We start from the raw sequence: 13,763 nt of genomic DNA on the forward strand, positions 1-13,763 counted from the left end.
TGTATACTTTCAAAACATGTGATTGGTACAATTATTGAGACTAAAGAGAGATTTTACAATAATGTCTTAATTAATGTTCTAGTGAAGCGAAAAATTTCAATAGCTGCCTCCGCAGAAGGACACAAATTGAAAGACTTGGAAAACAAGAGGTTTAATGCAACATTTTTTTATCCTAGTTTATGACCACCTAGTAGTGCATATTCAAGATATCATGTGGAATCGAGCCTTAGATATTTATTTGTTATGAAAAACTGTTACAGTATTAAATTATTTAGTCTTCACCCAGTACATCACATTTTTAACACTATTAATCTATATATCCAGCTCAACTATCATTCACTATAGTCTCTCGCAACTCTTACTGTTCGTCAACTTCCTAAGCTACAACTGATATCACTCATTAAAAAAGTGTCCACAAACCGCTTAATAGAGTCGAGGAATCTGTATTTAGGTCGGACAGATGAAACCGGTGCATACTATTCCACCAATAAACGCTTAAATTATCTGGATATGATTATCTTTCGTCATTAGTTCTTAAAGTACATGGATAGTTATCAATATGTTGTGATGTCGCATCTATCTTGATTATGAAACTTTTTAGCCGGGAATATTTCGTGTGATCACTCATATTTAATTTTTTTTATGATCGTACTACTTACCTTCGTTTTTTGAGGAATTCATCCCAGGCCTAGGGATTATTTAATTACTAATATAGGAACAACAAATCAAATGAAATATTCTCTGAACTAGTATGTGCCAAAACCTGAAGATATTTGGGGTATATTGTCTAACCATCTAGTTTGTGTTTGTTACTCAGAGGTATTTTGAACTTAGTTTCAAAACATTTCCTACTCTTTCCAAATTTACTAGATCAAACCCGAGACTTCCTTTTTCTCTCGAGTAGATTCTGAATAGTTGTAAAATTGTTAAAATCCAGTTGAATTTCTCTTTGAAGTGTTTTCAACAATTATTTTTTTCATCCACCTTATGGTCTTATTATAGTTTGAACTTTCTCGTTGATGACTAAATAGTTCATTGTTCTGTTTTATTTTATCTAGAATATAAGCTTGTGTATCGACCAGCCATTATTAAGTGAAAATGCATTTTCGATCTCATAAACCAATCAATCTACTCATGCTAATATAGTCATTGCACAAGCTTCCAGAGAATACGTATTTCTCAACAAATAATGTTTTAGAAACAAACTACATTGTAGTTTTGGATGTACAAAATGGAAGGTTTCACTTTATTCATGTGTTAAGAACCATCCAACCTACTGTTCAAAAACCAACCTTGATCTGATATGGACTTTGTTGCTGATAATTGTTGTCACAGTATACTGTTATCTATAAAAACGATTTCGACCGAAAAGTCTATTTAAAAATAAAATTCACAAATAGGTCATTTAGTTGATTTTCAATCACTCAATTATTGAGAACGTCGGACCAAGTTAATATGTTTATCCATTACTTTAAAGCAGTTAGGGATAAGCTAACCTATCAGAATAATCAATATGTAAAAATGCATACCCATAATTTAGGCTATAAGCAATGTAACTTTTGAAATAGCATCCATTAGAAGTTTTGTCAAACTGATTCCATGATTTATCTGATGATAGCATTGAGACACTAAACTTGGTAAATATTGTTATTTTTAAGACACAGTTATAATATGCACTTACTAAAATTTTCGGTAGGTATATTGAAGACAATGTTTATATTGACTTTTGTTACAGTTTATAGACTGAATCACTATAAAAGGCTATGATTAAAACTAAGCCCTCATATTATGAACGCCTTATCCACTGAGATCTTAAGAGACAAAACTGAAAGTAAACAATCATATATATATATATATAATTCAGAGTTTCTAATATATCATTTGACTAAACCGTACATCTGCCATTATTCATTATCACAACATTGAAAAGAGTTCAGTTTTTCCTGAATTTATAGGAACGAATCATTGGATCTATAAAGACACCAGAAGAGCTATACATGAGCCAAAGGGAGTAAACGGAATAACTTAACCGGAAATAAGACAATCAGTAATATCCTTAACTCAGCACAAGAAAGACAACACTCAACCGAACTCACAAAAGCCTACAAAAACTTGAATAGGGAGGTTATTATCATAGTTTGGACGAACAAAAAATGCAATACAGCAAATATGAATCAGAATACATCAAGAAATCTGAGGATATAATTGAAGATGGAAACGTATACAAGCCAACCGACATAAATTCAATCAAAAATTTGCACAGCCAGATCTCTAGGACTTTAGAAAAGCTCTTCATAGCATGTTAAATGCAAAAGAAGACTAATACCAACTGAACTCTATTGGACCAAATCTCCCTCAAGTCTACAGTAGGCCAAAACTACATAAATCAAACTCCCCATCAACCTCAAAATACAATTTACCAAAAGAAATTTCCAGAACACTGGGATATTTGGGGAACTCATCCAATCACCCTCTTTAACCGTGGATAAGATTAAAAGCATTCAAATCGAGAATGACGGATTGGCGGTACCCTGCGACGTCACATCCGTATTCATCTCACTTGAGTTCAAGTTAGCAAAGAACGCTTTGCTTCTGCTTTCCGCCGATGACACAAATCTTCGAAAACATCCGGAGCTTCAAAGTCAAGATTTATTAGAACAACATATTTCCAGTTTAATAACAAAACCTTTAAACCAACGAAAAGAGCACCAATGGGATCACCAGTACCATGGCTAATTTCAGAAGTAGTGATACGCAGACTGGAAGCCTAAATTTTAACAGTAATCCGGCTAAAAATATGGGTTCCTTATGTGTAAAACACATTCCTCATTATTAAAAATGATAAACTGGAAATCATCCACAATTTGATCGACAACGTCTTCGTCGACATCAACTTCACAACAGAAAGGGGGTCAAACAACAAACTATATTTCATGAATGTGTCGATCACAGAACCAATACAGATCAAATTTTCAACTACAATAAAAATAGTCCAGAAAATCAGCTGCCTACATACCTCATCTAAAACAACAAAGACGTATTTCAACAAACAATAGGAAGTAATGAAGAAGAATGTGTAACTTCTTACAAAACAGCTATCTATGAGACTATTAGAAAATATGTATTGAATTCATGAACAGAAGTAAAAGCAAATGTGGAAGTCAAGAAATGTATAGTTCTACGATATAGAAAGGATATCTTGGAAACCATAACAAAATTATTGAGACCATCTGGAATCAATGTATCACATAAAGCCGCAAAACCACTTCAAATACTTTTATACAAATCAGAGGACAAAACGATAAAAGAATAAGAGTTAAATATCATTTACATGCTAAACTGCTTCAGCTGCAAAAATCACTACATCGGGCCGTTTACATCTTAGCCTGCATGAATGTCAAACGCCACGACATATCCTCGCCTATGTCAATCCATGTAAACAATTATGAGCACATCTCCAACTGGGAAAATGTTGAAATCTTGAATAAAGAGAACACTGAGATGATCAGCAATAGCCTATTGTGGGAGAGAACAAACCAGGTTCCAGTTGAAGAGGAAACTAGGGAAAGATGTTGGAAGTAGATAGGACATACATTGAGGAAATCACTAAACTGCATCACGAAGCAAGCCCTTACTTGGAATCCTGAATGGAAACGGAAAGGAGGAAGATCAAGGGACACACTGAGTCGAGAATTGGAAGCAGATATGAAAAGGATGGATAACAACTGGAAAGGATTGTCCAGGACAGAGTTTGACGGAGAATGCTGGTGGTTGGCCTATGCTCCTCCACGAGGAGGGGAGTAACAGGCGTAAGTAAGTAACTGTATAAATCATTAGTGACTTTAATATAGGTCATTTCGGAGGTATTCTTTCATGCCAAAACAGAAATTGATAACGGTTAGAGAACCATCAGAAGCAGTGATGATTTGAGAACTACTTCATCATAGTTAGTGACACTTTATCGATGACCATTTACTACCTCCATATAATACCTAATCCACTATTAACATAATATGTTTAAACTACTGAATCAAAACACAATATATCGTATTTTGTTTATTTTCAATTCTTTCCTATGGCAGCGTAGTCATCACTCAGTATCATCAGTTACGATTGTTTCACCTCTGACTTTTTTAAATCCATAGGTAATGGATGATCCGATAAATTTCATCAGTTCATGATGACTAAGCAAAGACAATTTACTTATTTTGCAAGGATGTAACATCTTTTCAAAGTAACATTTTGACTATTCATCATTCTTTAAAAACAATGAAAAATTACACCAGTATAACATAAACTTCAAATTATACTTTGTATAATATTATCTGTATAAGACTGTTCTCAGCAAGCCATTTCAACTAATTGTTTATCTATCTATTTAACTAAGAGAGAAAAATCTGATTTTTACAAATTATCCCTATGTACATCGTAGTGAATTGTATTTCTACAGATTATTTATAGAAAGAAAATGGTTAAACAAATAAGTAAACATTCATTTTGTAACATTATCTTTCCTTTTGAAAGAAAAACAATATCTCAACAAACAATCATATGAACAATAGAAAGTATTTAGTTACATCTACTCTTTGTTTTTCTATCTCTCTTTAACTCTTTATCAAACAAAATAGTCATTAATGAAAATAAATGAAAGACTATTGGTGAAAACAAACAATAACATTTTTTTTTACTGACTTGTTTTTTCTTATCGTTGAAGGAAAACAAGAATTTTAAGGAAGAATAAAAAATAGAAACTTTCATAGCATCTCTATCATAGTAATCAATTATGGTTGTTAATTATAAAATCAATATGTTGTGGAAGTTGCACGTTTCATATTAGTTGAATTTATTGCATCATGAATAGTTGGATGTTTAGATTTTAACCACATTAAACTTTGAATAACCGCTTTAATATCATTACTGGCACATTTTTGTAAACGCCATGGATTTTGAAATTCAAATAAATGTAAACATGTTAAAGGTTGTAACAATGAACCACACCATGAGAATGTGTAATTTGCACCACTGTAACTATCACGATTTAAATAGATTTCATTTGTTCTAGTAGAATCTTCCAAAGAATCTGAATGAATATAGTTTTCTGTATTATTATTTTGTAAAATATCTTCAATTGGCATAATATATAGGATGACAATCGGTACTTTATGTGCTATTTCATTAGGAAAACCTTTTAATACAGTTTTTAGTTCAATATATAAGTAAATAGCTTGTTCAGTTGTTTCTCTAGCATCAAGGGCGTAAATTATTCCACAAATACCGTGTAATAAACATTTCATTTCATTACTTACAATTAATCCATTCAAGGATGATGAGTGAATGTCTGAGATATTTACATCATTTGAATAAGTAAATAGACGACTGGCATGAATTCGCTCCGGTTGACTATTGAACTTATGACTTAAATGTCCACTTAAAGAATAAAGATAATGTAAATCAAATATGAAATCGTTTAAATAATTGATAGCTTGTGAATTGGGTGTATATGTCTCCTTCAGAATAGATTTTTTATAATCATTTTTTGAATGTTTAAATGTTTTCTCAGGAAAATATACAGAAGAATCTAATGCTGCCATTTGCGCTTGATTATGTAGCCGAAGTGTAAGTCCAGCACCAAAGCCCATTCGACCTGGTATCATATTTAATGGTTCAAATGATTTGGTTTTTACATCAACCAATTTACTAAACAAGCAACTTGTAGCTCTCTGGTCAAAACCAGGTCCAAACACTGCAAATCGACAACGCTGACGGCTTATATCATTCGGATGTGAAGGATGGTAGATGGACAATCTACGTCTAAAATTATTCCACCACTTCCAAAATAATTCACAGAAAGATAAAGGACTAGTTGATTGACCTTCATGTGGGGCCGAAGCAAGACTAAGCTGATTGATCTTATTGATCAAAAGTTGGACTTTTGATGCTTCTTTCTGGTCACCAAGTAAGTGTTGAGGAACATATTTCTTAAGGAAGCGATATATTTTGTGAGGATGAACTGTTTGTAGCCTTTGTAGGTCTGGAGCATATTTGGGTTTAGAATCACATATAAGAGTAGACCATTGAGTTTTTAAAATTATTACCAACTTTCTTTGCCATAAACAATTGTCAAGCGCTGTTTGTCTCCAAGTAGAGCATACATCAATACAATTAATTAAATCATCAGTATCGAGATAATTGAAAACACGCAATAAAATTTCTGGAGGTAAATTGTTAGCTGTAATGTAAGCTGTTGACGGCTCCACCATTTCAGATTGAGATGCTCTCCAACTCTCATGAAGCTACTATACCTGCTAAGTAGACATTTCAGATAGCCTGAAAATTATCTATAATTGTCTTAAGGCTCAAGATTTATCAATCGCTGGGCGAGGCCAGTAGTATGACTTTACTGCCTCAAGTAACCAATAGAAAATCAGTCGAGTTAAATAACATAGCAAAATTTAACAAGGTCACAAAATCTTATTTGTGATTGGATGACTAATCAATAAAACTAGACTTGTATAGTTGATGCTAAATATGGAGTTAGGTGATTAATTTTCTCAAAAAGCATCATAATATGATAAAAATAGTTAAGGCTGTCATTTTTGGTTTTGTTATTGTCTTGGTTGCAAGATTAGCTTACTTTTACTAATAGTGTTCTTTTGTTAGCATATATGTCTCTTAAAGTTAATGTTCACTGTTGATGTAGTAAATACAATGAAGGAGTAACTGACAATGGGGCTGTAATTTATGAACGACCTTTGAGTGACGCTAAGGTGACCTTGAGACAACTTTCCTACTTACCAGGGTCAAAAGAGGACTAAAAACTCATGTGAGGAAATAGGATTAGGATTTAAAGTTAGAATTTAAGGTTATGAATTAAAGTAAGGGTTTTCACCATGATCTGATATCGACTATAATCCCATAATGCTACTTAACAATATGGATGAATGAATTGCGCGCCCAAATCCAAGACTTGATATTCTTAATTTCATTGGTTTGTCCATAAATTATACTTTCTCCTAACTGACTTTGATTATCCTCATGGTAAGTTTTAAAAAACATCAAAATGACTTCATATGGTACGGCGATTCAAAATCTACAGTAATACTTGAGCTAGCTAGAAATTAACTTCTGAATTACCTATTTTCCAGCTATCCACATAGTTTGTGACCAAGATAACTACAGTAAAACCAAAAAGGGACTCACCACGGTATTTTATATATTTTTGTACTCCACTGTCCTTCGGGAGAAAAGAAGGGATTACAGTGAATTTCATGCACAAATTATATCATCCATGGATAAAATGACGTAGGGACTAAACTGATGATGAAATTTTGAAGATGAATATTAATATTAGCGAACGACTGAATATCTACAAGTCAACTGGATATAAGATTAGAATTTCTCACAATATTATATACTTTTTGTTTTAAACTCTTTGTTGTAACCAAACATACTCTAGCTAAAAAAGCGATTATTCGACACCGTTTGATACCGGCTCAGTGGTCTAGAGGTTAAGCGTCCGCGCGCGAGACTGTTAGTTCCTGGGTCGGGATTCCGCGAGCGGGGTCGTGAGTGCGCACTGCTGAGGAGTTTCATCCTGGAGCGAGGCGGCCATCCAGTGCTTCCAGGTTTCTCATGGTGTTCTAGCTCGAATTGACTCATGAATTCAATTTTCCAACTTACTTATTTTTGTTTTATATTATTCATTACAGTGCATTTTTGATATGGCTATACTAAATGATTCAAATGTTTTTGGTATATAAATACTCATTTCAATAACCTTCATTCTAGAACTCAAATAACGATAAATGACATTAAGATAAATTGGTCTTCTACGATATATCTGAAACAATGTAGTCGGACAAGCTTTGTTTGAGTATAGTAACCCTATTACACTATTGATATTTTTAACGGATCTGAAAAACTGCGTTAAAGTATTCTACTTTCAGATAATGATTTCAAAAGTATTCCAAGCAGCTTTCTGAACAAATGATTTAGGATCGTTGTTATAATTTCATACTATAGTCTATATTTTTAACCCGAGACAAGAAAGCTTTGGGAATATGGTTAGTGATAGAGATTTTCATTCGAATATATACTTCAAAGAGTTTTTTACGATAAGCAGATAGTCCTATCAAAATGAGACCCGAAATATTTATGATTTTGTAGTCACTATGATCTTTACCTATTTTTGATTGACTGAATGTCAGCAGAAAATAGAGACTTCTTTTAGTTAAGGTTTAGAAAAATGTGGGAAAAAACTATGAAAGCCACTTAAAGTCATAAGCGAAGTTATGGCAATAACTCAGAGTCAATAAACTGGAGCATCTCTGTAGATATAAGGTATACTAACCAATCGATATCAATTATATAAAGGATCTAAAATTATGAATCATTCTAGATTCGTTCTTTTTTGAGATTTACTTCATGTGGAAATATATGAAACTTCAAAAGTGTAAAATCACGATGGCTGAGTAACGAACTAAATAATTGTTATATCGTATGGTCTTGTCTAATATCACGTGACAAAACAAGGAGACGAGACCGTATCACATCATGAAATGAAAAATAAAAATTACATGATCAAGCCAAAAGTGACTGTGAGTATGAGGGACTGTAAATAATAAGTGGAAAATATATTACGAATAGTAAATCGTATAATAACAGTTAATGAGTCGAACGAATGTTCATTATAATAAGTATATATATATATATATATGTAATAGTCCATAAACAATTTCTAGGAGTTACCATTCACTTAATCTTTATCGGATGTGACAGTAATCCACTTCCAAACCAATCAACTTAACTCCAAATTACCGTAATACCTTCATGTTGATCAGTAGATAATGATGAAGGCATGTAATACAAAATGAATGTAGTAAGTTCTGAATATAATTTACTGATATGTAATAACAAACACTTTCCAAACAGTATAGCATATTTTCTGCAAAGTCGACTAGGGACTAAGGAAATTTGTTACCTTACGCAAACCGTATAGCAATTTAGTGAATTCTGTAAGATGTTTCATGATAAAAGGAAACGTATGTTTAATCTAAGTAGTGCAATGATCATACGAAGTTCGTCAGAACCATGTGCAGTATTAAAACAATATATTTCAAAGGAACTGATCATCCTTTAACTTGACAAGATATATGTCAAACGAAGAGAAAACCAAATAAATTAACATATACAACGCCAATTTGGGTATTAAAATCAAATCAATAACACTAAGGTTGGATCTCCGTATGGCTGAGGCTTCAACAAACGTAAGAATTCGTCCAAGACAGTTTCTCTGTAAAAACCAAAAAGACTAAGTGTCGATCAGTTTTTTGACTCGTTTCAGTCATGCGCTTGAGTGTGGTGGAAGGTGGGCATTAACATCTGGTTTTATTTGGTCACTAAACTTAGTTTGTTTCCACAGATATTTTGGTTTACACACAACCACTATTATTTATAAGGCAGGACTGCTTCCCCCAATGTCAATATTTTTGCACCATCATGTAAGTTAGTAGATATGATGGATTGTGAGACAATCGTTTACATGTTGTTTTCGTCTTTAGTATGGCATGAACATTTATCAATACCGGTAACTTTGGCTGTATAGTACACTCTAGCGATGACGGGTTATCTTCAAAAAAAGGCCGTCGGATACGTTTATAACTAGTATGGAAATGTAGGGAAGCTTTTTAGGCGTCAGAAACGCAGTAGGTACCAGCTCACTACACCCTTCCTATTGATGTATCAAACGAATAATATCGAATAAAGTCACTATTAGTAATCATTGGATGTCTCTTGTGTATCAATGTTTGTTTAAGCTTAATTCTCAGTTTTTCTACCTTTGGTGACGTTTAAGTGAAAGTAACTTGATTAAAAATCGTAATTAAATATCGTAGTCTCATTAAGAAATTTCACACTATGAACACAGTTGGTCAAGTCCATTTCAGCAAATACTAAGCACTAGAAAAATATCTAGAATGGTATGAAGTCAAATTTTTAGTGACTAAAGAAAACGAAACAGGCCTAACATCTTTAAAGTAGGGAACCATTTTAGAATGAAGTAAGTTTTTAATTGTATTTTATGTGAAGAGATAGAACATGGTTGTCCGAAAAAACTTATAAAATGGCTGAAAGACATCAAACTACTTATTATTATTGAGTAGCACGACACAATGCACAGAAAAACAACCAAAATGGGATAACTCATTTTAAAACTGATTACTCAATTTCTTTTGTCTGGGATATATTATAAGAAAGCAATAACAGTGCTATACACATAAATAGTTTTGATTTATCAAATAATCATAAACTATTTCTGTCTCAGGAATGAAAAGATTGGAGAATGGATGAAATAGGAATTCATAATGAAGCAGTTCAAAATGACTTATTATTATGAACCGATTGAAGTTAGGTATTAACACCAATGGATGTTAGCTCCGTGGTCTAGTGGTTAGGCGTTCATGCGCAGAACCGAAGGTCCTTTATTTATTCATTTATTTAAACACATACATATTGGTACAAAGGGGCACCAGATACATATGCGCCACACAAAACAATGAGAATGGGAAGTGAAAGGGGGAAGATGCGTATACATAAAAAAATAGGATGAGAAAAAAGCGAAGAGTAATGATGGGGGGAACTGAAATGTACAACCAGAAGACTCTTTCAGTTAAGAAAGTTATAACCACTCTTTATGAAGAAAGTAAAAGAAGGTTACAGAGGGCTCGCCACTGGCTTCTATTCTGAGCCATATCTGATAACGTCTCTAGCCACTGTGTTGCACCATCTCTCGGACCCCATCCAGGGAGTCGTGAAGGACCAACAGAAGCTAGCCCTTTGCAGCTTTCTTTCATACCACGACACCATGTTATACACTGACCACCTCTCCGCTTTTTCCAACCAGTCCCAGAGTCGGCAAATAATGCACGATGTGGAAGTCTCTGGGACGACATTCGTAGAACATGTACAAGCCACCGAAGTCGGTGTTTCAAGATGGTGACACCAATTGAATTATCGTCACTGGGCCCGAACACATGATGCCTAACCTCTGCATTACTAACATGGTGTTGCCACTGGATGTCAGCAATCCTTTGGAGACAACGATGATCGAACACAGAGAGACATCTAACATCCTCAACTCGGAGAGGCCAGGTTTCACAAGCATAGAGCAAAACTGCTCTCACCGACGCGTTGTAGATCCGACCTTTTACAGCCAGACTAACATCACGAAGGCGCCAAAGATGGCCCAGATTGGCATAAGCCGTTCTTGCTTCCACTATGCGTGCATCGATCTCATCACTCACGCCAACACCTCACTTATGCAGCTACCTAGATACACGAACTTCTCAACTACTTCAATCTGCTCACCATCCAGGGTGAGTACAGGATGAGAATCCCGCCAGTCTTGTAGGAGTACTTTGCACTTGGAGGGTGCAAAGCACATGACGTACCTGCGGACACTGATTGCCAACTGATTAAGTGCGGATTGCATGCCTTGGGCATTATCGCACAGTAAGACAATATCATCCGCATACTCAAGGTCGAGAAGTCGTTCTCCAGGCAACAGATCTATACCGCTGTTACTCACATCCATCAGAGCTGTTTCCAGAATGTCATCGATGGCAAAGTTGAAGAGGAATGGTGAGATTGGGCAACCCTACCTAACTCCACTGCTTGAATGGAACAAGGGAGAAAGGTGGTTGTATGCCCTCACTCTATCTGAGGTGTTCGTATACAGGGCCCTTAAGATGTTAATAAACTTCTCAGGCCCACCCTTCTTCAATAGACAATTCCAGAGAGCAATCCTGTCCAACGAATCGAAGGCTGCCCAACGATTGTTGGCCTGTGATAAGTATGACGGTGTTCTAACATTTGGCGGAGGGTGAAGATGTGATCAATGCATCCTCGACTAGAACGAAAACCAGCCTGCTCCTCGCGAGTCAATCGTTCTCGTGTTTTAAACAGTCTACGAAGAATGACAGAAGCCGATAGTTTGGACGCAATCGGAAGTAGACTTATCCCCCGATAGGTATTACAGGAACGACGTGAACCCTTTTCAAAGATAGGGACGACTATTGACTTATTCCATGATGTTGGAACACTTTCTAGCTCCCAAACCTTTGTAAACAACATAGTCAATTCCTTGGCAAGAAAGTCACCACCATCTTTAAAAAGAGCCGGAGGTAAGTCATCTGGGCCCGGTGATTTGTCCTGGGTTCGAATCTCGAGAGGCGGGACCGTGGATGTGTACTGCCGAGGATTCCCACAATAGGACGAAACGGCCGTCCAATGCTTCCAGGTTTTCCATGTTGGTCTAGCTTCAATTGACTCATGATTTCAACTATATAGATATGACGATTGTCAATAACTTGTATCTAGAATGAGTAGTTAATCTGAAAGAAAAATGTCTCATAATGTCTTTACGATTATTATAATTAAGAATGACTTTAGATGCATTTCATGTTGTTAAGGGACTAAGATACTATTAGATTTAAGTGAAATTTTTATTAATAACTAACATTAAATGGAAATTTGTTCAAAGTACTCGAGATTGAATAACTTTTTTTACTCAAGTGTGGAGTTGTTGAATAGTTTGGATCAGGAAACTCATACTGAGCCGAAGCTAGAAGTTTTAGTCGAAAACACATTGCAACAATACCAGTTTTGCTCAATGTTTTTTTGTTTTTCTATAGTAAAAGAATTTTAGCATAAAATATCCGTTATTCTAACAAATTCCGGTTTCATATCTATTTCACTGGGTAATACTCAAAGTCCAGGTAAAAACATGTTTTTTTAACAGTGACAAGCTAAATTTCATCGTCATCCGAAAAAGCTTTTGAACAGATTTTGGTCCTATGAAATCTCTCATTATCATATGGTATATTTGGCGCATAGATTCTGATCCAATTGTATTTCATACAGGGAGGAAAATATACAAACTACTGTAATGTTTGAATTTAAGTGGTAACTACTTTCATTATAAGCTATAAATAGTGTGGAAAACCGTTTATGGTGGTAATCTGTTGACTTTCTTTAATAGTGGTTTTCTTTGTCTTCAGAATCAAAAATGGAAATATGTCATCAAGAAGTTTTGTTTTTCTTCCCAACTAGTTACACTTATAAATTCATTTAATTCTTATGGTAATAAGCAATTTTAATTTATTTTCTCATAAATAAAATATATTACAAATTTTTGTGATATAATTGGATTCCTGTCAAAAATTTTGTTATTTTTAAAATTAACCCATCAAAGATACAGTTCATTACCATCTGTTAAACTCAACAAAAAACCAACTTTATCATCTCAGGATTAGAGTTTTAAATTGATTGTCCCAATGAAAAAATAAGTTTAATCTTGTCTCAATCGATAGAGCAGGTTTACAGACTAAGTCAGTTATACGATTACATTCTTTTCTAACAGTTAGACTTACTGGAATATTTCAGAAGTGTATCTTTTTCCATACTAACTTCTAATTTACAAGAAATATAAAACAGAGATCGATAGCATTCGATCAGCACTAAGAAGGACTTGACACGCATGACATTGATCACCACCCAGTGATCAACCAATTGTGATTACATCTCAGTCCTACAGGAGGTCGGTCGCGACCCGAATAGCTCAGTGGTAACGTCTCTGACTGTGAAGCTGAGTGACACGGGATCGAGTCCGTCAGGGAGCACCAGTTCCCTCAAGATTGCAGGTACGCCTTGCTTATTAAAATAAGCTTCATGTCACTTATATGACACAATTGAACATTGAAATTTCA

General features: G+C 34.5%; 1 protein-coding gene across 1 annotated transcript; it reads right to left on the reverse strand.

Annotated features, from left to right (window-relative positions):
• Positions 1–4,457: 4,457 nt before the first annotated feature.
• On the reverse strand, positions 4,458–6,260 carry Smp_097500 (hypothetical protein; the record flags this gene model as incomplete). The annotated part of the gene is made up of 1 exon (XM_018791949.1): positions 4,458–6,260. The coding sequence occupies one exon, from the start codon at positions 6,258–6,260 to the stop codon at positions 4,803–4,805; it is 1,458 nt and encodes a 485-aa protein (XP_018644858.1). The 3' UTR covers positions 4,458–4,802.
• Positions 6,261–13,763: the final 7,503 nt, after the last annotated feature.

Source organism: Schistosoma mansoni, assembly GCF_000237925.1.
Source record: "Schistosoma mansoni, WGS project CABG00000000 data, chromosome 1 unplaced supercontig 0010, strain Puerto Rico, whole genome shotgun sequence".
NCBI classification, from domain to species: domain Eukaryota; kingdom Metazoa; phylum Platyhelminthes; class Trematoda; order Strigeidida; family Schistosomatidae; genus Schistosoma; species Schistosoma mansoni.